We start from the raw sequence: 26460 nt of genomic DNA, 5'->3' as shown, positions 1-26460 counted from the left end.
ATGCTTAGAGAGAGTCTGAATATGGTGGTATGTAGGAGGAACTGTAGAAGTGACTCGTGGATAGAAGACTAAGTTCCCTCTGTGTGGAGAACTGAATGAGAATCTCCTACCTCCCATTGCATGCGCTCATTCTTTATTTAACTTTTGTTCCTCACGTATAATGAAGGTCGACTTGGTAAAAGATAGTTTTACTAGAAATCATAAAAATATTTGCAAAAATTAATTCTGAAAAAAAAAAAAATAAGAAGATAAACACAAAAACTTTTTGTTTTTATCTTTTTAAAGTTTCTATATCCACTTTAACGACATTCATATGGTCTTCAATTTAGCCGCTGGCCGTGTACCACGTATCACCTTAACAATTTTCATCCACCTCAGTTTCCCAACATAAACCTGATTCAGTTACGTTTACCACGAGGATGACACTTCTGAAGCCATTAGAAGTGAACACCTCATATTAGAGAATGCATAACCTCGATGTTTCTGTTTAGTGAAGAAATTTTGATTCACCGAGACTTTAAATCTCTTCCCAAAATGTATTGCTTTCATTCGCGGTCTGATATAGATTTCCAAACTCTGATAGCCTTTGAGCGAAACTGAAATGACTGATTAATTCTGACAGTCCCTCATTAAAGCTCAGTTTTCTGTACAAGAAACACTCACTCCATGAGGACATTTTACACGGGCAACTTCCATAAACAAATCAAGCGACCAGAAATAAAACTCGATTCTGTTTTCCAATCCTATAGATCAAGCAGGCAGGGATGCAGTGTTGCCATTAGCAAGGACCTAACAGAAATGTTTCATCTACCACCTAGAAGAATATCAGACACCATCAATACCCTACCGACGGTTAACACGTAAAAATCCAACATCCTTTTAACCATGGAACACTCCTCAGTCATTTCAGACGATGAACTAGGCGCCTCTCTCTCTCTCTCTCTCTCTCTCTCTCTCTCTCTCTCTGTCTCTCTCTCTCTCTCTGAAGGATTACTTGATGCTGTTCGAAAAGGGCAAACTGATTATTTATGAACTCCTTTCTCGCAGATCCACTTCAATTCTTCTTGGATAAACGCTCATTTTCTGTCTTCTTCTGCCTCTTATAGAGGTTATACTTTTATGGTGAATGCTCTGATGCTCTTCCGCCATCCTTCCCTAACTTATTTCCAGAACTGTAAGAACAGAAGCTGCTGCTGGTCAACATCCATTTACTGTACACCTCCAAACCTATTGAACCAATTTCTGTTCCTCTTTCATTTCTTTTCTTTGAAACAGCCTACATACGTGAGAAAGATCACAGGCAATAGAAGATCTGTGAAACGCTACTGCATGTATCAGTGGATTGCTCTCCCTTTTTAGATTTCACCACAAACGCCAGAGCTCTTCAGGGTTCTGTAGATCTTCAACATCTCCAATCTCTCCCTCTTTCTCCCCAATTACATAATCACCATCTTATGATGGAAAGTCCATTATAAGATGAGTTTCTTACAGCGTACTCTACCCGACCCTATGAAATCTTGGAGATGCTTAAATCAATGGTACAGGTTACTCCGATCCCTCTGGATCTATAATAAGGAATGATATAGGCAGGAAGATCTGCTTTGAATCTAGAATGAAGAAATCTGTACTACTGTCGTTATTCAAATTACTGGTCTCCAGGAAGAGGAGTTCAAGGTTAGTGATATCGTTCATTATTTCAGAGAAAACTGAGGTGAGAGACAGGGATTAGTTGATAGTTTGATACCACGCTTATATCTCGATTTTTTTTAAAAATAGCCCACGGGAGATTTGAAATTGCAAGTTGTTGGTTGGAGAGTGCATAAGTTAACCACCTCCTTGCTGTCGGGTGGATGCCAGCTAAGCATGACTGAGAAGAATTGCTTGAAATTATAGCCGAAGCAAATGAAGATATGCGTACGTTTTGCTGGCCAGTTTTTCCTGTTTGCAAGAAGAAAAAAAACCTTACCACATATGTATAACGTCAACTAATTACCTTTAAGCTGAAATGTCCTTTAACTAAATGACTTATCTTTGGTTGAAAAACCTGGGAGGTTTTTCAACCAGAGGGCATCATTGATGTCCACGAAGTTACGGAGGCTCCCTAGTGTAAAGACCACATTCGCAGATGCTGACTTGGGAGCAGAACTTTTCAGCACAATTCGCAAGTGCGATTGAGACACAAAACTCTTTTAGTATTTCGGTTAACATTCTTTTGATTTCTGTCTTTGCTAAAAAGCATGTAGAGTATCGTTTTTGCTGTGGTTAGAGGTGACTTACCTTGATCGTCTGTGCAGGAGAGGAAGGAGTAGAACGATGGTAAGAGATCAGCTTTGTCTTTAGGGATTATTACAGTAGTGTCGTCCGGGTGAAGCAGAAATGGAAGCACAGCGGACAAAAGACCTGTGCTCAGTAGCCTGTGACTGATATTTGTCACAGATTGGTGACTGATGTGTACAGAATTGAGATTTGCATGGTTGTTTTGCAACTGTTGAGTTCTTTAGTGGTGGCCAAGAATAGATCTGGAATTTTCGTCTGAGTTTTTGCGAAGAGTTTTACTGTTTGGATAGTTCGATTGCAGCAAATAAAGATTCAAGTATAAGAAGCCAATAATCTCAGAATTATTTTCAGAATTTCGTGAGCTGCACCGAGAGAACAGAAGAATAATCAGAATAGAGCGAGAACATCGTAAGCCTTCGAATGCCAAAAAGAGGGGATTCAAGTGTTGACATTCTCTAGCATGGCATATTAGATCATACAAATATGTACGTGGTACCATGGTGACGGGAGGAATTTTGAACAGTTAAGATGGGATTGCAGTTGTTGTAGCTGCTGCATGAGATTCGGTCAAAATTGAAATGTCACGTCGAATCTGTGATGGGGATGCGTAGCATTTACGTTTGCATTCATGCCTCGAATGATCGTGATGTGGAAATGATTTAGGGTGGGATTTTTTTCTGTCTTTTTTGTGACTCATTTTTAGAGATTTTTGAACCCCGTAACAGTATAATTAATCGATTTTATTAAAAAACGAAGAGTGTGGACATATATTGAGAAGAGTTATACTCGAAGACTTGACGCCCATGGACAGAATCCAGTCTTCATATCAAAACATGGCAGAATTGGTGGCATTAGAATTATGTCACAGCTGACCAGGAAGTTTCCAGGTGCATTGCCGTGATCTTTTATTAACTAACAGTTGGCTTGCTTGAACCGCTTTGCTGGCGTATTCTCGAAGGGAAAAGGCAAGGTCAACAATGTGCTGGCATGCCCGTGAAAGACATCCATCGCTGACACTGCAAAGTAAAAGAGATGGAGGAATAGACGTCGACATCCCTGCTTCGCAAACTACACTTGACATCAGACACTTTCCTTTATTTTTTTGGCGCTTTGAGCGGCAAAAAAGAATAAACAACATCTCATCAGCTCCAACAGAATTTGTACAAAACATGCTTGGTATGGGCATAAACATCATCGCATAAAATACTTGATCCCTGAAAGAACACCCCCCCCCCCCCACTCCTACGGATACCCAGATCGGACAACTGTGGAACAGGAGCGACGAATGAAGGCAGAGATGCGTTGGTTTCTGCGCTTCTCCATGGGGGACAAACTAAATCCCCGCACTGACAGGGGATGAAATATGACTCAGTTTTGGATCCGCAAACAGAGCTGGCCTACTGTTCCCCCTGTCAGCGGAAATAAACAGAAACGCTGATAAATTACGGGCAACTCACTCGCATTGTGCACTGACGTAAAATTGGGCCGCCTCCTTAAAGCAAGTCCGCGCCATTTATCTCGCGAGGTGCGACTGCAGTTTCTTAAGCTGCCAACAGTCTTCGGTTCAGAACGGATAACTTCGGAATGAACGAGTGAATCGGCGCGGATTTTCTCAACCTGCATTTGCGAAATCAATTAAAAACCGGAGAGAGAGGGCAGCGGCGCGTTGCACGGAAGCCACCAGGAGATCGCAGCCGCAGTTGGCGGGGTAGCTACGGATCAGGCGATTGTAGTTCGCAGCACTTTATCCCCAGAACGCGTTCGCTGGGGATGCTCCGACACTGCAATAATATGACGACAGTGTCTAGTGGAGAACCGGTTGACGGCAGCGCGCAAAGAGAGAGAGGCATCGACGGAAAGGTCAAATGCCACCCAATCAAGGAGAAGATATTTTGATATCGCCAGTGGGATAACCACGACCTGGAGCGGAGTTTCGTTCTTCACTTTTTCTCCTCCTTCCCTGCGGAAGGGAGGACAAAATTAATCAAGTTGTACGCAGTGCAGACGAAGAAGAATAATTACGAAGATTGTCACCCTCAGAGATGACCCTCGTTTCACTGCGACAGCAGAAACCCTGTCTGAGCTTAAATAGTTTACCTTATTGAGAAACTAATCCAGAGGTAGCGAAATGGCCGTCGAAATCAGTGATGTACGATTATTTGTTCATAAACTGCTTCATTTTCACATCAGCAAAGCAAATGATTAAAAAACAAAAAACTGAACAAACAAAACCCAATTACTTCCACTCTGCTTCAATTAAACTCCCCAAACTTTATCTTACGTTTTCCTCATACAGTGTGTGCGGGGGGGGGGGAAGTATAGCAGTGCGTTACACTTAATCTTCTTAAAGAAACATTACGAAGGTGGTCTGAAATGTTCTCGGCCTAACAATGAAAAAACGAATTTATAATTTCAAAATAATTTCTATTTTTCAATATAATCTCCCTTAAGACTAATACATTTATTCCAGCGCCATTATCCCGTTCATGTACTGGTTCTCAGTAAGATCTGCAGAATACCCCTCTACAGCTGCAATCACCTCTTGATTCGAAGAAAAACGTTGACCAGCGAGGAAGAGTTTTAGTTTTGGGAAGAGACAGAAGTCAGAGGGAGCCAAATCTGGGGAATAGGGTTGATGTTCCAACAATTAATAGTGCAGATCCCTTAATTTTCCCATTGCCAAAACACCTTTGTAGGTAGGTCCATTGTCCTGATGAAAGACGATTTTTTTATTCTGCAAACCGGATCTTTTCTTACGAATTTTTCCGTCTAGTCTGGTTAAAAGATCGGAATAATATTCCCCGGTTATTGTTACCCTTTTCAAGATAATTAATAAACAAAATGCCTTTAGCATCCCAAAACACCGATGCAATAACCTTTCCTGCTGATGGAACCGACTTTGTCTTCTTTGGCGCTGAACAACCGACTTCTCTCCACTGTTTTGACTGCTGTTTGAATTCTGGTGTATAATGGGGAATCCAAGTCTCATCCACAGTAATAAATCAATGAACAAAATCAGTTTTATTCTTGTTAAAACGCTTCAAGAACTGTTCAGAGATTTCCCTCGTATATTGCCGAAAAATCAAGGTATATATTTAAGAAATAAAAATACACTATAATTTGAAACTAATAATTGACAAAAGCAGCAACAGACAGCTTAGGGATGAAGAGTAAATGGAAAAAGAGGACTTCGACACTGGAACAAAGAAATATTTAAGATAATAAAGAGAGAGAAAGAGAGAGAGAGAGAGAGAGAGAGAGAGAGAGAGTTCCCACAAATGGCTGAATTTCAAGACAGTCGAAGCAAACCAGAGCACAAAAGAAAAGTACAATTGCAAAACGAGAATTAAAGAAAAAAACACACAACAGAGAGATAGAACAATTTTGTAACTGAAGTGTAAAAGGATATACCAAAGTCACAACCAAACTAATAAAATACATGAATAAAGAAAAGTAAAAATGCAAACAATACATTTAGAAAAAATGGATTTTATGTAACAGAAAATGATGCAACAGAAAATATTATAATATCAGAATTCAAAAATGCAATAGAAAACAAGGAGAAGACAATGTAAAATGCAACTGCACAAAAATGCAGATGAAAAATTGAATAAAAGAATTCTGAAATTTTTAGCATGGTTTGGATTTCTGGAAAACTCCAAACTCTTGGGAAAAAAACGCTGGTTATTCCCATTTATAAAAATGGAAACAAAGATGACTGCAATAAGTATAAGAGAATTAATGCGCTAAATGCAGGCTGCAAAATAAATGGAGAACATTAAAAGAGAAACTGAACACTATTATCAAGAACGAGCTACTAGAAGAACAAAACGTTTTTTGAAAAGGCCGATCTTGTATGGACTCAAGTTTCACTCTAAAATGATTAATTGAAAAGAGAAGAGAAGTTTAAAACGAAACATACTTGGCCTTTATTCATTATAAAAACGTCTTTGACAAAATTGGTTCACAAATATTGTTTAAAATATTAGTCCATTTAAATATACCAAATCAGCTCTTGCAGTCTTATTGAAGAAATATACACAGGAAATAAACTAGCAGTCAAATTACAACAAATAACAGAATGGAAGGATAATATATCAAGAGGAATATGGCAAGATGTACCGTCTCACCTCTGCTTTTTAATATTCATAAAATTATAACAATCTGGAAACAGTGTAATCCATTTGGTATACAAATAACCCACAAATGAAGATAGATACACTGTTGTTTGAAGATGATCAAATTGTATTAGGTACATCAGAAGATGATTTACAAAGATCATTAAAATCATTAAATGAAATCTCAAAACAATATAACTTGAGAATATCAAAAGTAAAGACAAAAATAATGGCTTTCCAAGGAGAAAACCCATTAAGAAGTAAAATAGTGATAGGTAATACGATATTAGAACAAGAAAATACTTTCAAATACCTGGGATGTGACTTATTGCATGAAGATCGAAAAGATAATAAAATATCAAATTTATTAAATTTGATATTTTAATATTAAAGTAAATGGCATAATAAATAATAGATTTAAGCCATTTCTAGTACATAACGTCCTGTCTAAACCAGCTTTATTATTTCTTAAATGAAATTTAAGAAATTTAATTTATTATTTCTTAAGTTAAATTTAAGAAATAATAAAGAAAGAAAGAAATTTCTTAAAGGAAATTCTCAGAAAAACAGCTGAATATATACCAAGTGGGACCATTAAGCAAATCAAGAAATAAATATAAACAAAACTGGTAAGAACATCTAAATCGAATGGACAACAGGAGACTATCGAAAATACTATTTGTATTTCTGGGCAGTTTTTATATCAATAATACGAGATGTATATGAAAGGGAAAATTGGAAAGCCATGGTAGCGAATGCATCAGACGGGAACAGACCACTTGATCTAAAATCCATGATAGGAGGAAGGAGAAATATACTATATCATAAAAATGAAATCGCAAAACAAAAATATTAAAATATCATAAAAAAAATCAAAAATCAACTAACGCCTATGTTGTTCCCATATAGGGAGTAGGCGGGGACGTTTACCCTATCTAACTTTTGGAGACTGAGTGGGCAGTTCAATCTCCACTGGTAGCTAATCAGAGAGATAGCTGGCCCAAGGCTATCACTGATTCATCGGCACGCAGTGAAGAAGGCGGCAAATTGGTGCCGCCATCTCGTGGTCTCTAACCTTAACACAATATTTTTAATGTCTGAAAAAAATAGTGTGGGTTCTACGGTCGATTTTCTTGAGTTCACGGGATGAAAACCCCGAGTTTCCGGAAGAAAAAACCCGCTAGCCTGTGCCAGAGATCGACTAACTCGGGAACCGGCAGAAAAAAGGCTTAGAAAAATTTCCTCTAGTCAGCGACTAGATTTGAACTACCAAATCCTTTCTTCGTGCAGTCAAGCGCTGTAGAGTGCAAACGCCACTTCTACTGAGCTACACAGGCTGTTCAAATATATAAAATAAAAATTATCTAAAAACGAAACAATATAATTTAAATTTAGGGGATATTAGATCCCACATTGTTTTAAAACCGAATAAGAAACTCAAAGATTGGAATCAGAGAGTTTCTTGCCGAATATAGTAAACTATAAAGTATCGGCGACCACTAGCGTGAGCTAATGCAAGTGACCCTAGTACGTAGTACAATACTGGAGAACTCGTAGCAAAGGTGGTAAAGTTCTGATCGCTATTCTTGGTATTTTCCATAATGTAAAAATATATTTCCTAGGAAATGTATGCTGTTATTACATTATGGTGGGAGGTCACTACCCAGACCGGTTTCAGCCTTTATTGAGGCTTCATCAGTGAGTAGCTAGACCAAATTAATACCAAAGGTATAGCGAAAAGAACTTATATACTCTGCTGTACGAGTCGTCAAAAAGGTGCACCCATTAAGTTACTTAAATATAAAGAGCCAATAGGCTTCGTTTCGGCGATATAAACATTTATATCGTTTATAAATTTATAAACAATGTTTATATCGCCGAAATGAAGCCTATTGGCTCTTTATATTTAAGAAACAATATAAAAATATTAACTGACATATTATTAATAATAGGAGGTACTAACAAATCCCTCGACCCACCCACATCGGGTTTCGTAACTATAATTATAGGATAAGTGGTTAGTCCTAAGCCTAAATGTATATTTTTGTGTGTGAATTGCGGTGTTTTCTTAACGGGGTTGCTTAGTTTCGGGCAAAGAACCAAGATTATAGGAATGAAAACACTGCAACCTCCATCTGTGACTCGCTAACCTACTTCAAGTCGAGAAGCGCTGATCAAGATTCTTCGCGTCTCTTCTAGAAGGAATTCGCACCGAAATCTTTGAGAGCAAAGAGCCTCGTCAAACTGACTGAGCTACGGAGGCTTTTAATTGATGAATTACAAAATACAGGTAACCCTCGTATAACGCGGATGTTAGGTTCCACAGAAATGCCGCGTTATATAAATCGCGTTATGCGAAACTCAGATCACGTAGAAAAAGTAGGGTTAGGTTCCGAAATCGTTTTTTTTTTTTAAGATTATATAAACAATGACATATTCAACCAAAAGTATTTTTATTTAATTCAAGTAATTCATTTAAGTTAAGGAAACAAACTATGAACAAATACATAGTATAAAAGTATAAAAATTATGAATTGTACGTACACTTCATTGCACATAATATAAATGTTTTAGGAAAAATAAAATAAAGCCCATATTTTAATCGTCATTACGATCTTCAAAACTAACATTTCGTAGATGTTCTTTATTTACGATTGGCAGGACGTCTTCATCACTTGAAATCTCTTGGACATCATTTACATAATTCTCATTGCATACTTCGGCTGGTTTAGTTATCAAGAAGTCAGTAATAAGACCTTGCTTGCCACTATGCTGCAATTTTTTATTAAGTTCATAATATGGAACTGAAGAAATACCCAATTGTCTCGTGAATTTTCCGGAGCGCTCCATTGAGAGATCATTATCCGTAAAATAACTTTCTTGCCAAGTCCAATCCTTCTGCTAACTTCTTTAAACTGAATTCTTTAACGGATTCATCGCAATTTTCAACAAAAAATACTTTATATGGTAAATAATTGACGTACATGCGCGCTAAACTAAACTAAATAACCAAAAGACAAGAAAAATAATTGAGCAATATACTAGTGGTGGGCGGTAGATGGCGCTTTGTGTGTTGATGGTAGTAATGTAGTTGGAGGATTAAGTAAGGAGAAACTGTGAGTTGTAGTGGACCCTCCCACGATGAGTCCTTGGAGGTGTCACGCAGTAATAATAATATGAATGCTGGAAGGAACAGGAAGTTCCTGGGAACCAAAGTGACCAGTCAGAGCACAGATTACTTAACAAGCACTGTGCATTTTATTCAAAGTATTCAATGGTTTGAAGCAAACGAAGTTGCCAGGTTACTCCATCTGGTGGTCATAGTGTAAAGTCTAGCCGACTCACAGGGAAATGAAAGTCACAGGGAGATAAGAGTCCATCTTACATTATCCTGAGGGGGATTGACACGCAAATTGAGTTGCTTGAGGACCTGAAAATTACTGTAGTTCCAAAACTCGTTCTTGATACCACCAAAAGAATTAAATCGGGTGAATCCGTAAAATACTTGAGTGAAATGAAGACCAGGAGTTTGAATAAGATGTATTTGAAGATTGTCCGAGTTGTCAACAACAGCGTCTTCCGTCCATCGGGATTTGTGGTAAAAGTTTGATCGATGAGTTAATTAAAAAGTGAAACTGTGAAGTCAACAGTTGGGACTTTTCAAGTTCTCATGCGATCAAATCTTTTATTTGTAGTGTCAGAAAAAAAAAACTTTTTTTTTTGCTAAATATGTAAAGAATGTACCGATCTGTTAAGGTATCCAATCTCCAACCAACAGATCCAGGGTTTGAGTCCCGCTACGAACATGAATGTTTGCAATTATCTTTAAGTGGAAGATGAATTTCATCTCTTAAAGCTTTCATCTCTAAAGGTTTGCAAACTCTCGTGAGCGGAATTCCCATTAAATATAAATAAATAAAATTTTACGTCTTTATCTATATAGTAAATTTAAAATTCCTCCATTACTCAAAAGGGAAAAAACTTAACCCCCCCACAAAAAAGATCTTTCCTTTATTTACTGCGATATTTCACTGTTTTTCTGGCTGAATTTTCTGCTTTGTGGATAAAAAAAAAAACAATTTTACAATTCGAAAATGTACCTGTCTACGAGACTGGCTAATTCACTTTGAATTGAAAAGTCCCTTATATTATTTTCGTTTATTTCAGATTTCGGATTATTTTATTCCTAAGGAGGATTAGAACCTCCGACTTTCCAGGAAGGATGCGCAGCTTTGATCACTAATTGGTGAGCCGCCAAGTAGCAAAATCTGGTTTCTGAAGACCTCGAAAAGCTCTAGAAGGCAAAGAATTCTGAGATAATTTGGTAAGTAATCATATATTATGCGAAGCCCAGTGAAATAGACTGGAAATGTAAAGAGCAACCATAGTTTCTTCAAAAGTTTCGATGGCGTGCTTCCCAATTGGTCAGTAGATCTGTGGCGGGATGTCCGTGGCAGAGTTCTTGGGGTTGGATTGTTCGCAATTATGATTGATGCAACTAAAACTACGAGACTAGTGTGTGATGGGTGGATGTATTTCGTAGATTCTTCTGGTCAGTTTCTGTGTTTTGGAGGGTGAAAAATCCGATTTTCAGAGAAGGAAGACCCTTCTACCCTCTTATGAGACGGGATACTCGCTTCCAGCTGATTTATGCCGCCAGAGATCTCTAAATGGTAACAGTCTTTATAAATAGAGAGAAGACGTCAGTTTAAGAGAAAGAATAACCGACTTCCTGATCCCCAAAAGCATTCACTCAACAGACATTCTTAAAAGTCCACCAGCACCACGAAAGAAGTTAAAAAATACAAAACTCTTTTTTTTCTATTGCGAGGAATTCAAACTACCTGAAGGCTTGTCGGAAGAGTCACACGGTAACCCATGTAGCCATTTGAAAAAAAAAAAAAAAACGCTGTATGTTCACGGATCCGCAATTGCACTTTATAAATCATCTCTTTTCAACAACCTATAATCTCTCTCTCTCTTTCTCTCCATACTGTTTAATGCTACTTCAGTTATTCTTGCATGACCATCTTCCAATACTTTGTCATCGTTCTTCCCTTTCTAGCAATCCAATTGAATAAATCTGTGCACAGCAATGCACATGTGGGTTCGATCCTATCAGTCCCCTTTCACTAATTGTGCAGCCCTTAGTAAAAGGGCTGCACAATTATTTGCAGTCGCCACGATGAGAGATATCTTTGCTGATTATTCGGTAAGAGGAACTTTAAGCTCTAAGCTTTAGTTGTTTTGTCTAATTTCAACCGACTTCCAAGACCAGTGCTAATTCCTTTTAGTTTTCCTGTAAATTAGACAAGTGGCTAAAATAACATCCCCTTAATAAATCATATCTGCACAAAGAGATCATTTCTCTTATCATTCCAACTCTAGCCGTAACCCGAAGCACCTTCTATTATTCCATAAATATAGACCAATCCGTAACGAGATGCTATTTTCTCATTCTTTCTATTCCTCTGGGATTTTTCCAGTTGCTAGACTTGTCGTCAATCAACTGTCCAAGTCACCATTAGCTTACTCGCGCATTCCCTTGAAATACGTGGGATATCCCATCTGTCCTATTATCTCATTGGCATCAGATTTACTTAACATATCAAACACTCCACCTTCCTCCTCTTCTCTCTCTCTCTCTCTCTCTCCCCGAGTATTTCTACCATGTTTTTCGCTCAATTCAATCGAGACTGCATTGTATGCTCATCATGCATTTGCTGATCTTGTTTCCGTTTGTCCTTTAAATAAAGGTTTTTCTTCTCCGCCTTTTTCGAACAGATCCTTCCCGAGTACAAATGAATATGTAAAATGCGAATTGCATTTATAATTCAAAGGGAAGACTCCCCCCCCCCCTAAAATAAACGAAAAGGAAATCAGATAACGGATGTACCGAAAGGGGCGAATGTCACACTTTCGACTGCTTTAAATACAAGTTTATTTACTCATCATTTGCACTGATCTGCCAATAATTAAGAAAACTCATGTTTATTAAGAAATAAAAAAACGAATGTCTTGCTTTAATGAAAGTATTATAATTTATTACAGCTGTACGTAGTAGAATATTTTAAAAATCCGTTATCTGAAAAAAGAAACAGAAGTATTTTCTTCCTGTGATTAATTTTTTTGTTTATTTTAGATTAAAACGAAACCTAATCTCGCGTCGACTAGTTTGATCCGCGATTGTCACAAACTCATTACTTGGAGAAGAATTAATTTAATGAACGTGATTTTTATATTTTAATGAAAAAAAATGCTGACTTTGATTACGAATAAATTGAAGAAATGATAATTGGGATTGTCATTGGTTTTCAAGGAATATTCCAGCTTTGTTGTGCTTCACATCCACATGCGAAACTCTGTTGTGCTTCACATCCACATGCGAAACTCTGTTGTGCTTCACATCCACATGCGAAACTCTGTTGTGCTTCACACGTGGATGGGAAAACTAAGCTACCTGCGACAAGAGGGCAAATATCAAGTTGACTGCATTACGAAAGCACCTGCTGCTTTTATATAGAGGAATGCAGCAAGAGTGTGCATAATTTGTGCAGCGTACAGAGTTCTTTTTATGGGGGAAGTGGGGGGGGGAGATATGAGCATGGGTTAGATACTAAAGATTTACAGAATTATAGCTGTTTGATTTTAAAAACAGAAAAGAATTGGTAAGTCCCAATGATGAAAAAATCATGGGTAAATATTAATAAAAGGCAGACGAGTATTATCGGGTAGAGTTTATTGAGAATTTATGTACTTCTCCAAAACCAGCATCCTTACCCTTAATAAGCAGTGCCGCTGGTCTGTGTACGACTAGTTCAGCTCCCTTTATATCATTCGGACTAGTTTATGCGAGCTGCATCATCCTAAATACATCCTTAGCTCTGAATTTCTTCTTTGGTCTGGTAGATCATCTCTTTCATCCACCTCCACAGGTAGAGTAGAAGGGTTGTTTATAGATCTGGCTCTCTTTATTTTTTTCCAACTATCATGTCTCATCCACCAGCACGGACGCCATCACCGAATTGCATTTCACTCGTGGGGAAAATGTGAAAGGCTCGAGTGGCTTGAACGTGCATACGGAGCAGTGCAGCTAGTCAAAGGCAACTCTTAACAGTAACATCAATTTGCATTACAAAAAATCGTAGCAAAATCGTAGACCTATGAAATGACCTTCGGAAATCAACGACCACTGACTAACCTAAGAGGTCACCATACTCCACACTGAGACGGATGGGATATTCGAAAACAACTTTCCATCTCGGAGGTCGAACTGAGATTCATCACAGAACGAATTGTGTTTGGCACTGAGCCAGTTACAAAATTCCTGTCATTGGGTTGTGACGTAGACTTGCTTCGAGGTACGGAACACGCTGCACGTGGTGTAGATTTCCATGTAATATTCCGAGTGGCAGTTCAATTTAATAACGTGCGAGTCCTTCTCTGCGTTGACATTTTCTCGCTCAACCCCATCTCGTTGAACTGAGTGCTCGAGTGGAATACGATCGCCATGAACTGGCCTCTCTCGAAATTTGAACTGTCTGACAAACTCTGCTCAGCACACTTCGATTCTGAGTTTGAGTTAGAAAAAACTTCGCTGGTTTCATTCGACAACACATTTCCATCGCAAAATCCATAAACATTCACATCACAACGGCATTTGCGACATTACAGAACTTGAAGCAATACGTACGTCAAGCATCAGATGTGGGACACAAATCTTTTTTTTTTTTTTTAACGAAACCTTGTTCATGTGAAGTATTTTCTTCCAAAACACTCCTGCTATAAACATCCGAAGTTCTGCACATTCCTTCTGACTCATCCTGCATACCTTTCGTTAACGCTGTCTGATATTCTGCGCAGATGCAATCGATGTTTGTCCCTACATTTTTGGTTAGGAACAATGTCCGTGACACTGTACAAGGTTCAGATTAGCTTCACCAAGAACTGCCCCACGGTACTTTACTCTTCCACTTGAATATACGTTTTCCTTACAGATTGTCGATATTTATTATGTTTTACTAAAATGCACTCACCACCAACACTCTTGACCTTTTTTCAGTTGATTTTGAATGTTTATCGCCAATTTACCTCACAAATAATAATTTGTGAGAAAAAGAAATCAACTTGACTACCTGAAATCAAACTGCAACCAAGTTGAGATATTTGGCGACTTGTTCGAACAAATCTGTTTCAGAAAGGGCATTTTGCTGAATACGGTAATATGTGGATCTGGTTTCACATTTGTTCAGCGTTGTCTTGGTAGTGTTGCACCGATTAATACTTTTTACTTAAGATGGAAGAATTGTTTATTTTTTTGGGAATCTCCTTGTTTAGGATTTCAAGTGAATTTTCTCTATGTTAAGCTAAGCTGCGGTTTTGAAAGTCTCTCTCTCTCTCTCTCTGTATATATATACTCAATGTTACTCCGTGCCTCTTAACAGAATGCTCAATTTCCCACTCTAATTCAGAGATGTCTGGTGTCAGAGAATGGCGACAGATCACACCAAAGCGCACGAAAGAATAACGAATGAAATTTTCACAATGTCTTTGCTTTTCTGTACAACCTTGTACGGTTTCAAGAACGGACTACGTATTGCGTCACTTCAAAAAATAAATAGACAAAAAATAAAAACAAAAAAGTAATAATGAGCTAGATTTTATGATTTTTTTTTTAATTATTCATATCGCAGCAGTTCAATGATTAGGCTACAAGTGACTTGGTATCCGGACAGTTCACCGAAAAACAGTTAATCGAAAGACAAGTCATCGAAAAAGCAATTCACCGATGAGCAGTTAATCGAAAACACAATTCATCGAAAAATCTAATCGCAGAAGTTCAATGATTGGGCGACAAGTGACTTGCCACAGAAAAAGATCAGGGTTGCAATCCAGTATCTCATGGTAAGAATCCTCAGAAAAAAGATAAATAAAAAAATAAACTTGCTCGTGAACACAATCATTACACACAAATTGGATGATTTAGCAATGGCCTAACTGCCATTTTCTTGAAAAACAGATTTGGAAAGCGAATTGCTTTCGTGGTATTAGGGGCCGCTCCTAACGATGTGAAAAGAGCAGAGTGAAGAGAAAATTTTCGGCTTTCGAAAAGTGCGAAGGATCCTTCTCCCCACCCCACCCAGGGAGTACCATGGTCTTTGGGTTTCACTATAAGAAGTTTTATTCGTTAAGAATTTCGTATCTAAAAAATAAATAAAAACTTTTTTTCCTTTGCTTAAATGATCAAACAGCAGTTTCAAGAGCTGTAGTGCAATGAACTGCAAGCCTACTTAATAACTTCATTGGTTGAAATATATTTCGGTCAACCGATATTGCTAATTCCACTTCACTAGTCCATCTGACGTATTGACATCCACTCGCAACTTACTTCACTTTTTTAACCTTTTTTTCTCTCCCATTTTCTTTACTTCAAGTTTGGGTAAATCGAATGTTTCGTTTGGTCTTCATGAACGACTCAACCATGACATCATGGTATCGTCGAAAAGACAGCATATAGAAAGAAACTGGATGAAATGTATAACACGCTGAACTCGTGTTATACATTTCATCCAGTCAAAGAAAAAAACTGTCCAGTTTTTTTTTTTTTTAATCTGATTCAAAATAATCTGCTTTACTAAACTGCGTATGGACCTTGGAAATACCCATCAGATTTCTTTTGTTTTACTTACGCAAGTTTGCCCCGAAAACTACAGACGAATAGGTAACATTGGAATCTAGCAATTCACATCATTCTAAAAATTCGCCATCGTTCCAATTTGATTTTTCCTTTCGGATCATTTGTAAGGGGAAAAGCGGCGCCAAAACCTACCGAAAATTTATAATGGACAACTGGGCTGTAGCTGGTTGGAAAGACTCAAGTTCGAATTCCGACTAGCAGACAAGGAACCTTTCCGAGAGTTTTTAAGCTGGAGGCGAATTTGTTGGTTCCAGAATAGTGAGAGGGTATTTTTATCTCCTGGAAAGTGGGTTTTTCGTACCACAAAACAGGAAAATCATCCATGAAACATGCAATTTGAATACATAATAATACCTAGCCTCGTTGCCTTTTGCTTTAACAGTAATTCTAATCATTTAGATATTAAATCGAATTTGGGATTTAAAATTCACTCTAAAAGATGTCCAGAAAATTCAGTTTTGGATGCAGCTGGTTAATCTGTGTAAAGAAATGATTCGAACTAATATTGATAATTCAGCAACTGATCTAATGAAATTTAATAAAGCCTGGTATTTAGGATTTCCATTAAAATTTGGGGAATTATTTAAATTTTGGTTTCCATCCAACCTGGCAAAATTAGGCAAAACAAGATTCTATCTCTTCGATACCTTGTCACTTGGATTTACAATGAGAATATAAAGTCATAACTGAACCGTTTTAATGATGGGATATGCCAAAAAAGTGTCTCCATTTTCCGTTGATGTGAATGAATGGTCCTAACTGCAGAGGAATCGATTACCTAAAGCGTTGTGTTTACGATGATACCCGAAGACATCAACTCTGTGTACACGGTGTGCTCGTGCGTTTATTAGAGAGAATGACTTCGAGGAACCTTTGAATGCACTCGTGTTCTTGGCCAATAGTTCATCGTAACGGATGCTGCAAGTCTTCGACGACTACGGAAAAGGCGTAGCAGCCTTGGGAGTTCAGACACCCATATTGACACGAAGAGGAAGTTAATGTCGCGGTGCATGCTTGATCAGGAAGTGAAGCGAAATCGGCTGTCGTAATCTAATCTACGCCGAACAGAAACATCTTTGCCTGTAGCGTCACTTGCGACAGGATATCAAAGAAGAGAATCGGGCACGTACTCGCTGGTCCTACGTCGAAGAAACCGAAAATGGGAAAACCCACCAACGTTACGGGAATGCACGTGATGATGTCTCTGATGATTGTGTACGAATTTTGTATTCGTAAGACGCACTCCAGGACTTTTATGACTACTTAACATTTCCTGATTTGGAACTGTTGATTCAAGGGTTCAAGACCAGAACAAGAGGGCAGTGTATGCATAAGTTTTTTTTTTTTTAAGTTCTTAAAGGAATTATATAAATTTAAGTTATCATATTTGGATACCCATTCGTTTTTTATTGCGAATAGTTGGCATTAGGAATGCACCGAAGTGTTGCATGAGTGAAGATCGCTGATGTGAAGGTAACTGATTAGCACAGTGAACCACGTTTAATCTCTAATACGTTCAAAAAAGGGTGTCCTGTACACATTTTGGCTTTGAGATTAAGACCCTTATCAACTTATTTAATGCACAATGCACAGTAAGTAATAACTTACTAAAGTTATTTTTTTTTTACTTTTTATACAGAGTACGCTGTCATCTTTTTGATCTGTGGAATGTATTTGACACTCTTCTATCCATCATCCTCATTTTTTTTTTTAAATTATGTTTCAATGGGTAAACTTCAACAGCATTCATACTTCTACTTATTGAAATGGATTCATGCATGTCTGGAAGAAGAAAAAAAGACTTTCAGGAAAGGGCTAACACGTATGCAGTGATGACTTCGAAAACTCCAATATTTTAATGTTTGAGGGAAATTCTAAGATAAGGGAATGCCTGGATTTATTTCTAGACAAACAGATAAACGCAAATAGTCCACCGGTATTAAATTAATCTAAACGATCTCATTCTTTTTAAATAGGGACAAATATATTGCAGATAATCTAATCAAAGATGCTCAATCCTTAACTGGTACTTTTTTTTTTTTTAATATTAAGGAACACATAAAGAGGATTACGTCCCATTTTTCTACCACAAACCTCGGAAGTCGAACTGTCATTAATTCTGAAGGAAACAAATTGTAATGAGGCCATCAACACACTGGACTGATTATAAAAATAAATAAAAAACTTTTAATAAATATCATGCAAATATACTTCTTTTATATATTATACATAAATCATTTTCGACTGAAGAATTCATAACAGATTTAAAAGCTTTTTTAAGCTTTTTTTAAGCCTTTGACAACAAAATGGGACTTTTATGTACACATATGGTTTCATTAAAATTCATCGAAAAAAAGTTAATCGAAAGACAATTCACCGAAAATTTTAACTAAAATTTCATTAAATTGGTCCAGCAAAAGCGGAATTGGTAATATCATTTCGAAACTTTTTTTTCGAAATTTGAATTGATTGACAAACTCTGCTCAACACACTTCGATTCTGACTTTGAGTTAGAAAAAATGTGATGATAAAAGTGATCCATTTAGAACAAAAACTGAACCGTGCAGACAGCTTCTTGTGCCGACAACTTCTACTAATCCCGCTAAGTCAGAGAGTTATTGTAATACATAATTTGGACACGTGATTTCTTTGTTGCCCCGAATATAGCTGAACTGAAAACTGGAACGGTTCGACATTTTCTTGTAAATGTTTCAAACAGCGAATCTGATTTAGATTCGCTATTTGAAACTTTTATTCATCCCATAATAATTCTATTTGAATTATGGGATGAGTAAAATTCATCGCATAATAATTGCTGTATTCAAGTTGCATATTATTACTAGTAACAATAATAATAGTAATGGAGCCTGCGTAGGCTGGGCTTTTCCTCCCGGACCAGGCAAATCAGTCCCATGAACAGACACGAAACAGTTATCGGACAAGAAAGACAATAAGAAGCCATATTGTTCTATAATTCTATAATTATTCCCTATCAAAATAACTTGCTATCTCACTCTGCACCGTTCAGTTTTTGTTCTAAATGGATCGCTTTTGTCATAACATTTTCGAAAAGTTAAAGTTTTCGACGAATTGTTCATTTGATTAATTGCCTTTTCGATGAACTCTCCGGATACCACACACACACACACACACCAAGCGTAGAAATTAGGAAATGTACATGACCTCACAGTTTGCTTCTCTCCTTCCAGCATATTTAGAGAATAGGCAGCGAACACGTAGTGTTTCCACTCTCGACCGGAAGTGGATTCGCAAATCCCCATTGAGGGATACTCAGTACACGAACGTTGTGATAATCCTGCCTCGATCGATCTCCAGAGCAAGAAGATTGGATTATTAAACCTAAAATTGAATCTAAAAATAATTAACATAAAATCATCAAACTCTAAGAATTTGATGACTATAGGTTTAAGAAAGAAAAAAAAAAAAGACATTCTTCTAAGTGTGCTATAAAGCAACTACCGCACAGCGAGTGGAAAAACAGACTTCCGGTTGACGATTTATCGGAATGAGGTCATTACAGGAATTCATCATGAGCGATGATCCAAATTAGTTTGACTGCGAACAAACAACTCTTACTGCTCCAAGGTCTGCTAAACGTCCTCTAAATTTGTCAACATTTCCTTTTATTTATACAGAACACTTAAGATTTCTAATATATGCAATCCTTGGGGGGGGGGGAGAGACATTAAAAAAATCATTCTAATTGTAGCGTTGTTGAATGCTGTGGCTACAGGAAGTAAAATCGAAATACAGCGATGACGTAAAGGAAGTCCATCGTATCTGCGTTTTCCTGATAAATTCTGTGGCGCAGTGAACAGCAACTCTCTCTTTTCTCATTGCATTACTTCTACCGTACGTTATTTTCGTTTATGAATTACCATGTGAATTCTACCATGTTTGAAAAAAAGTTTCTCCGGCCATTCATTTTGTGTAAAAATAACCGACTTACACCAAAATAAATGAATTAAGAAACTTTGATATCACAGATGAAAGCGAGGCATGAAATAACTTTCAAGTGCTCCCTCCCCCCTCCGATAAGTAGCCTTTAAAACTAAGAATGTACTATCGACATCTAGAACAAGAAAATACTGTTCTCTGCCCCGAAGAAGATTCTTATTGTGAGTGCAGGATCACCATGGCAACGCAGAACATCCTGCGTAACTTGGTTGCAATTTTTGGTCGAGTACAATGTTTCCGCTACCACTGTATACCAGATCAATCCTCTCTGTGCCAAGAGGGGGGGGATTTTTTTCTTTCTCTTTCTTTGTCTTTTTACATCAGCGCTGGAGAAGTTACAGTGAAATCAGTCTTCCAGAAATGCATCCACAGCGTATTCTGCAGATAAAACTCTTCACAAGATGATTCGCGAGTATCTATTTTGAACTCGAAGACTTAGGAGAGAAACATTTCGGAGATTTATGTGTATGTGTGTGTGGGAATGAGTGATGGAACGATTCACGTGCAATCCAGTCGTCAATAAAGAATGACACGAAACCAAGAATTTTTGGAGATTATCGTTACCAGCGTTGCTCTTATCCACTTTTCAAGGAGAGGATTAATTTTCTCAGGAGTTAATGAAAACGACACTTCAGTAGAAGGTGTCTCTCTGTCTATTCCTACACTGGGATGTTTGTGGTCTTGCATTCGAGAAGGTTATAGAAGAGCGATGTCCAATGTTCTTTCTAAGCTGCGCGCCCGCACACCGGCCACAAAAGGGACAACACGCTTGGTAACTGCGCGCTCAAAATTTCCTTTCAGAAGTTACAATTTAAGGTCAATAAATTTTGAACGTTCTATCAAAACGAATTATACTCATCGCTTATTCTAACTTAACGCAATCGAATTAGTTAGTTTTAGCTTGTAGTTCACTTGTGGGCGAACTGCAGAGGCATGTTTGTTTAAAACTGCGAAGTTCTAGTTCTAACATTTGTAGCAAGCACATTTTCTTAAGAATGTCTACTGTCTAGAGACTAGTATGCAGTCACTGGTACAAATGGTGTTAGCTTTTTGTATATGTGCACGGATTTGCGAATTAATTGAGTGCTCGCAATTTTACAGGTTACAACTATATAAAAAAAAAAAAAACATTAATATGAAAAATATTACATTTGCAGTTTAAGTGCGTTAAACCCCCAAAATGTTAAATTTGAAAGGGAAAATAACTGCAAATTCGATTATGTTTGAGTGGTTGGCAATGTCAAAGAACAACATGCACGGGCTACCTCACATATTGAGACTGGAAACTTGCACATATGGGCCGACAAAAATTAGACGGAATATGGCGATGGCCTCCTCTTTTGGGCAAGAACCAGATGACCATAGGGATATCGCAGATTGGATCAGTAACATCTCCGGAAAAAGCCAAAGCGTCCTGCAAAAGACTGATGTGCAGAATTATTCTTACAGGGAACCAATTACTATAGAATTATTGTATTGGCAAATTATTGTGTATCAACAAAATTGTGCTCTGGCAACATACTGTAAAATATTCTTTAGAATGGCAATTCCGTAAAACAGCCGAAAATACTGTGACCGTGGTTTTCAATACAACTCAATAGATGGTTGTCCAACTGGAGAAGTTTTCTGTGTTAATGATTCTGCCAAAATCAGTCTTTTGCATTGCGGCGCGACAACCGTTTGTATTTTAGACAAACAGATTACGTCGACCTTCCATGACACCATAAGGGCTGTCGTTTCAACCCCCTAGAGTTCTCACTGGGCAGTCTAAGCTCTTGCCCCCGCATTGCGGGATTTCCGATATGGTTGTTACGCCACTGCCTCCATAGAAAAACGATTCCGTAGATGACCATTCTTTCAAGCATTTGTATTGATACACAATAATTTGCCAATCCAAAATTGTGGGACGATTTAACGTACAAGAGAGCTGTTCTGAAAGGGAATGTTATGAATTAGTTTTCTCCATTTTCCATTTGAGTCTACAAAATAATAAACCGAGTGATGTCGGATACAGGGGTGCCTTGGACCCAAAGTGTCACATTTTAAAAAGTTTTGGGGACACTCGAAGATGCATATTTCGAGCTTGTCCTCCTGTCAAAACACAAATTCCGTCAGCACGTGAGGACCTGTCAAATAACACGCATCAGTTGACCGAGAGGAGCTGCAACGTTCGCCATCAGATTAACGACCCCCCCCTCATATCGCTGTCAAGATGCGAACACAATGACGCGAGAAGACAACCGGAAAGAAGTACTTACAGTATGTGTCCTGGATCAGACGATTCACCACCTCCCTCTTGAGTTTGCTGTTTCTCTTCCCCATTGTCGGAGATCCGCGACGGATCTGTCAAATCCCGTGAAACCAGCTGCTTCTGCTCTGCGAACGAGCGCGCTGTGCGTCCTTCGCAGTCACCTGAAACTCTCGATCCCAGCGCGCATCCCTCGCGACGCAACTTCGCTTATCAGCAAATTAGGCAAAGAGGAGATTAGCCGTCGGAGCTGTCGAATGTTGAGGGATTAACTGCAACCCCTCGCATTGAAATCACTGGGGGTTCGCTTAAAAAAAGGACCTTTTTTTTTCCCCCGCAGAACAAAAGTACCTTTTCCGATATCTGGTTGAAGCACGCGGTTCGCTTGTCACCTTTCTCGTAATGGCGAACAGAAAAAGAGACGCAGTTGAATGCGTTCGTGGGCGACGTTAAATCGAAAGTTTTCTTTCCAGTTCTTTTGGACTGCTGCAATGGATTAATCCGAGTTCCAAGGCTTGTTTAACTTATCTTGGAAATCAGCACGGATGTCGTGACGTCATAAAAATTCTCTGAATTCCAAATTTTGTTTTGTTACTCACAACACAAATTGATGAGCGAGGTTCAGTCCTTTAGTGGACGCGAAAAAGCTAAAAGATTTCACAAACGGGGACAGTTTTTCTTTCTGTATTTGAATATGAAGACATCGGAAAAAGTTCAATGTTTCCGGTAAAAAAAACAACTAATAATTCAACTTATGTGGTCATATGAACCTATTGTCTGCTCACCTAACGCGCCATTTTACACTTTTATTATATTTTTTATTATATATATATATATATATATATATATATATATATATATATATATATATATATATATATATATATATATATATATATATATATATATATATATATATATACTGTATATATATATATTACAAATACTAATGCCAACGAACGAGTGAATTTGTGGGTGGGAGCCGCTACTGATAGGTAGGCGCTAGAAAGGATCTGTAGATCTTTAAGGCTCCTTAAGGATATTAACAGAAGAAAGTGAAATAATTGGACACATTGACAGGATGGAAGGAGGACTTCTCAATACAGTAATACTCTTAGAAGGTAAAGTTCCCAGAAAAGAGAAAAGGGTAGACCGTGAATGAGATGGACGGATGGTATGTCTGGAGCGACTGACCTTCAGAGAGTTGAAGCCTCCAGAAAGGCATACAACAGGACAACGCAACCAGCACTGGGTTGCCACATCAGCGAGAATCTGAGTGACCATACGGCATCTGTTGATGTCCAATGACATCAACATCGCAGCTGTCAGCATCTTATCACTGTGGTATGTGAACGGTCATCCATTTCGTTATTACAGTCACGTGACAATTTTACATCGCTCTTCACGATGGTAACTCTCGTTTAACACATACGGAACATAATAGAAGTTATTTTTCCCATGCTGTTGGTCAACATGGATATGACTAAATAACCAAAGAAACAGCACACACACACACACACACACACACACACACACACACACACACGCACGCACGCACGCACGCACACACACACACACACACACACACACACACACACACACACACACACACACACACACACTTAGTTAAATCTCCGGGCATTTTGTTTCAAGCATCAGCAATATTATTCCTGATGGACATGACATGTTAACAAGCTTCGATGTTGTTAATCAGCTTACCGATGTTCCTGCTAATGATCTACTTGCACTGCTACAAGGTAAATTCCTTGAGAAGGTTATGGTATCCCTCAAACACTGTATTTCATGTGGATATTTCAAATATAAAAACACAATATACAAACAGAACTGTGGTCTAGTCACGTGTAGTCCTTTTTCGCCAGCTTTAACAAATCTTTATACTGAAGCAAGGTCCTAATTTTTCGTCTGAAACCTTGGACTACCTTCACTTCTGCTTTTTCATGAATACCTGAATTGTTTACACCCTAACGTAGAATTCACCTATGAATCAGAATCTAATGGTTCACTCCCATTTCTGGACATGCTGACAAATATCTACATGCCTCTTCCCATCATTATAGACCTGAAAATTGGGTGTTATTTTCACACTAAGCGTAAAAGCTCGCCGACTCATCACTGACAAGGAGGAAAGAGCCAAAGAACCTCAACATTTAAGAAACACTTTCTTTCAAAATGGCCAAAGTGAGTACGCCATCATCAGACTGCTCAACCAATATGAAAAATTTCCAATAAAGAAGAAAACAGAGGATTTATCACGCTTCCATGTGTTTGCTCTGTTTTCATAAGAAAATACTTCAGGAATATAAAATCAAAGTAGTATTTACCCCCTTTATCAAGATGAGATCACTACTAAGATGCACCAAACCTCGACATAGCTCACTTCAATATCCGGGTGTTTACCGGTTATGGTGCGATTGCCGGTCATCTTATTATGGACAGACAAATCAATTGAAGAACACGTTCGAGATATCGAATACCATAGAAAGGAAGTCTTAGCTTGGTCATCACACGTACTCCCTTCAGCTGACCCCCAAGACGCTTCTCAAATGAGACATCAGGGATTATGGGATAAATCAGAACTATCGCTGTAATACAACAGAAAGAAAAATATGAGAATCTTTGGAAATAGCATTAGATCCTAAACATTAAATATTAACCAAAGTATCAACCTGTCTGAATGCATCGTAGCCTTCATTAACCAAGAACGTTCACGTGACTGCGTAAACACACAGAACGTGCGGAACAATCAGAAATAATTTTTAAAAAATAACATCAAGCTCTTCTGTATGACTTCATAACAGTTTTCACCTTTGTCAGTCCTTGCTGTTTTGTCTACCAGTTTGTTTATTTACACCCGAAGAAGTCCTGAGCAATTGGGATGAAACGCCGTGTTGTTAATTAAAATAAACGTTCATAATCTTGAAAGTTTTTTGAAATCGTAATTCTTCTTTTTTGATATCATAGTTCATAATCTTATTCCGATGTTCAGCCTCATAAACTCTTCGTCACATACTCATGAACCGGCAAAGTCGACACACTTTGTGTGTCGACTTTGCAATACACACTTTGTGTATTGCATTTTCTTCCCAATTGGTCCATTGAGGCCATCCGACTCTTTCGCACGTTTCTAACTTATTTTGTTCGTAAGTTACAGACATAAATAAAGAATATTTTTAAACACACCAGAGGGCGTTACTCCTGCATCAACTTATACAGTACGAGATGATTAATTATTCAAACAACTTTGTTTTTTATTCTTCGTTTCAGAATAGTGCGCATGTGCAGTGATGGATTGGCTGTCCATTGGGAAAAGTTCCTACACGTGAACTTCGCGAAGTTAACATCCAGGTTGTCGCACATCTCTCGTGCGATATTCACTTTAATTGAACTTTAAGATACGATAAACTCAACATAAAAAAGGGTCAGAATATACCCTTAAAGATAAAAAAAAAAATAAAGAAAGAAATAATTCTTATAAATAAGAGAACTGTCCATAACTTTTCAGTCAGTGAAACAGTTCCAACAGCGATGATCCTTTTTGGGTCTCAGTGTCAAAACAGGGGTGCAGCGCCACCACAGTGAATTCACATTCCTTTTAACGGAGTTAGGTTGACGAATGAAATCGAGCGTTTTTTATGTGGAATTTTGTTGCGTGCTTTAAAGTTAGCTCGGGAGCAGTGGTGGCGCTGCAATTTTCAAAATATACATACACACTGTGAGTACAGTGTATACGTGTTTGGATAAAAGATAAAAATCATGGTAAAAATTAAAAAAATAAATAAATAAACTTGAAAAAATATTGTTTCTTATCGATAAAATTATACAGTTTGGTATAATTCAAAATTACTTAAAAATAAAATCCATTATCATAACCCCAATAATGTTCTAAAATAAAAACTGTAACAAATGTTATGTCTTTAATTGTAATGTCCAAATATTTAAAGAGACGGAGTGAACACGATAAACATTACGAACACTCTACTACTACTAGCGCAAACTGCATATAAACAACAGTGGAACTGCGCGACGGACAGTGCCGCATTACGCTAATAGCACGCATCTCACTATGACGTGCATATGCTTGCGCGCGTAGCAATATGACAGTGTGGTAAACACAGTGCTGC

The 26460-nt window shown here is 37.9% G+C and overlaps 1 protein-coding gene across 1 annotated transcript in view; it reads right to left on the bottom strand.

Annotated features, from left to right (window-relative positions):
* The window catches only part of LOC150103714 (frequenin-1-like), a 72300-nt gene extending 49576 nt beyond the window's left edge, over window positions 1–22724 (bottom strand). The window contains exon 1 of the mRNA XM_090396510.1: window positions 22329–22724. Coding sequence (XP_090252636.1) covers window positions 22329–22392 — 64 coding nt within the window. The 5' untranslated portion in view covers window positions 22393–22724. The remainder of the gene's footprint in view (window positions 1–22328) is intronic.
* Window positions 22725–26460: the final 3736 nt, after the last annotated feature.

Source organism: Typopeltis vanoorti, chromosome 8, assembly GCF_054136105.1.
Source record: "Typopeltis vanoorti isolate ZY-2024b chromosome 8, IOZ_Tvanoo_1.0, whole genome shotgun sequence".
Lineage (NCBI taxonomy): Eukaryota > Metazoa > Arthropoda > Arachnida > Uropygi > Thelyphonidae > Typopeltis > Typopeltis vanoorti.
Note: the sequence above shows the minus strand (reverse complement) of the source record. Positions and strands in the feature narration are given on the sequence as shown.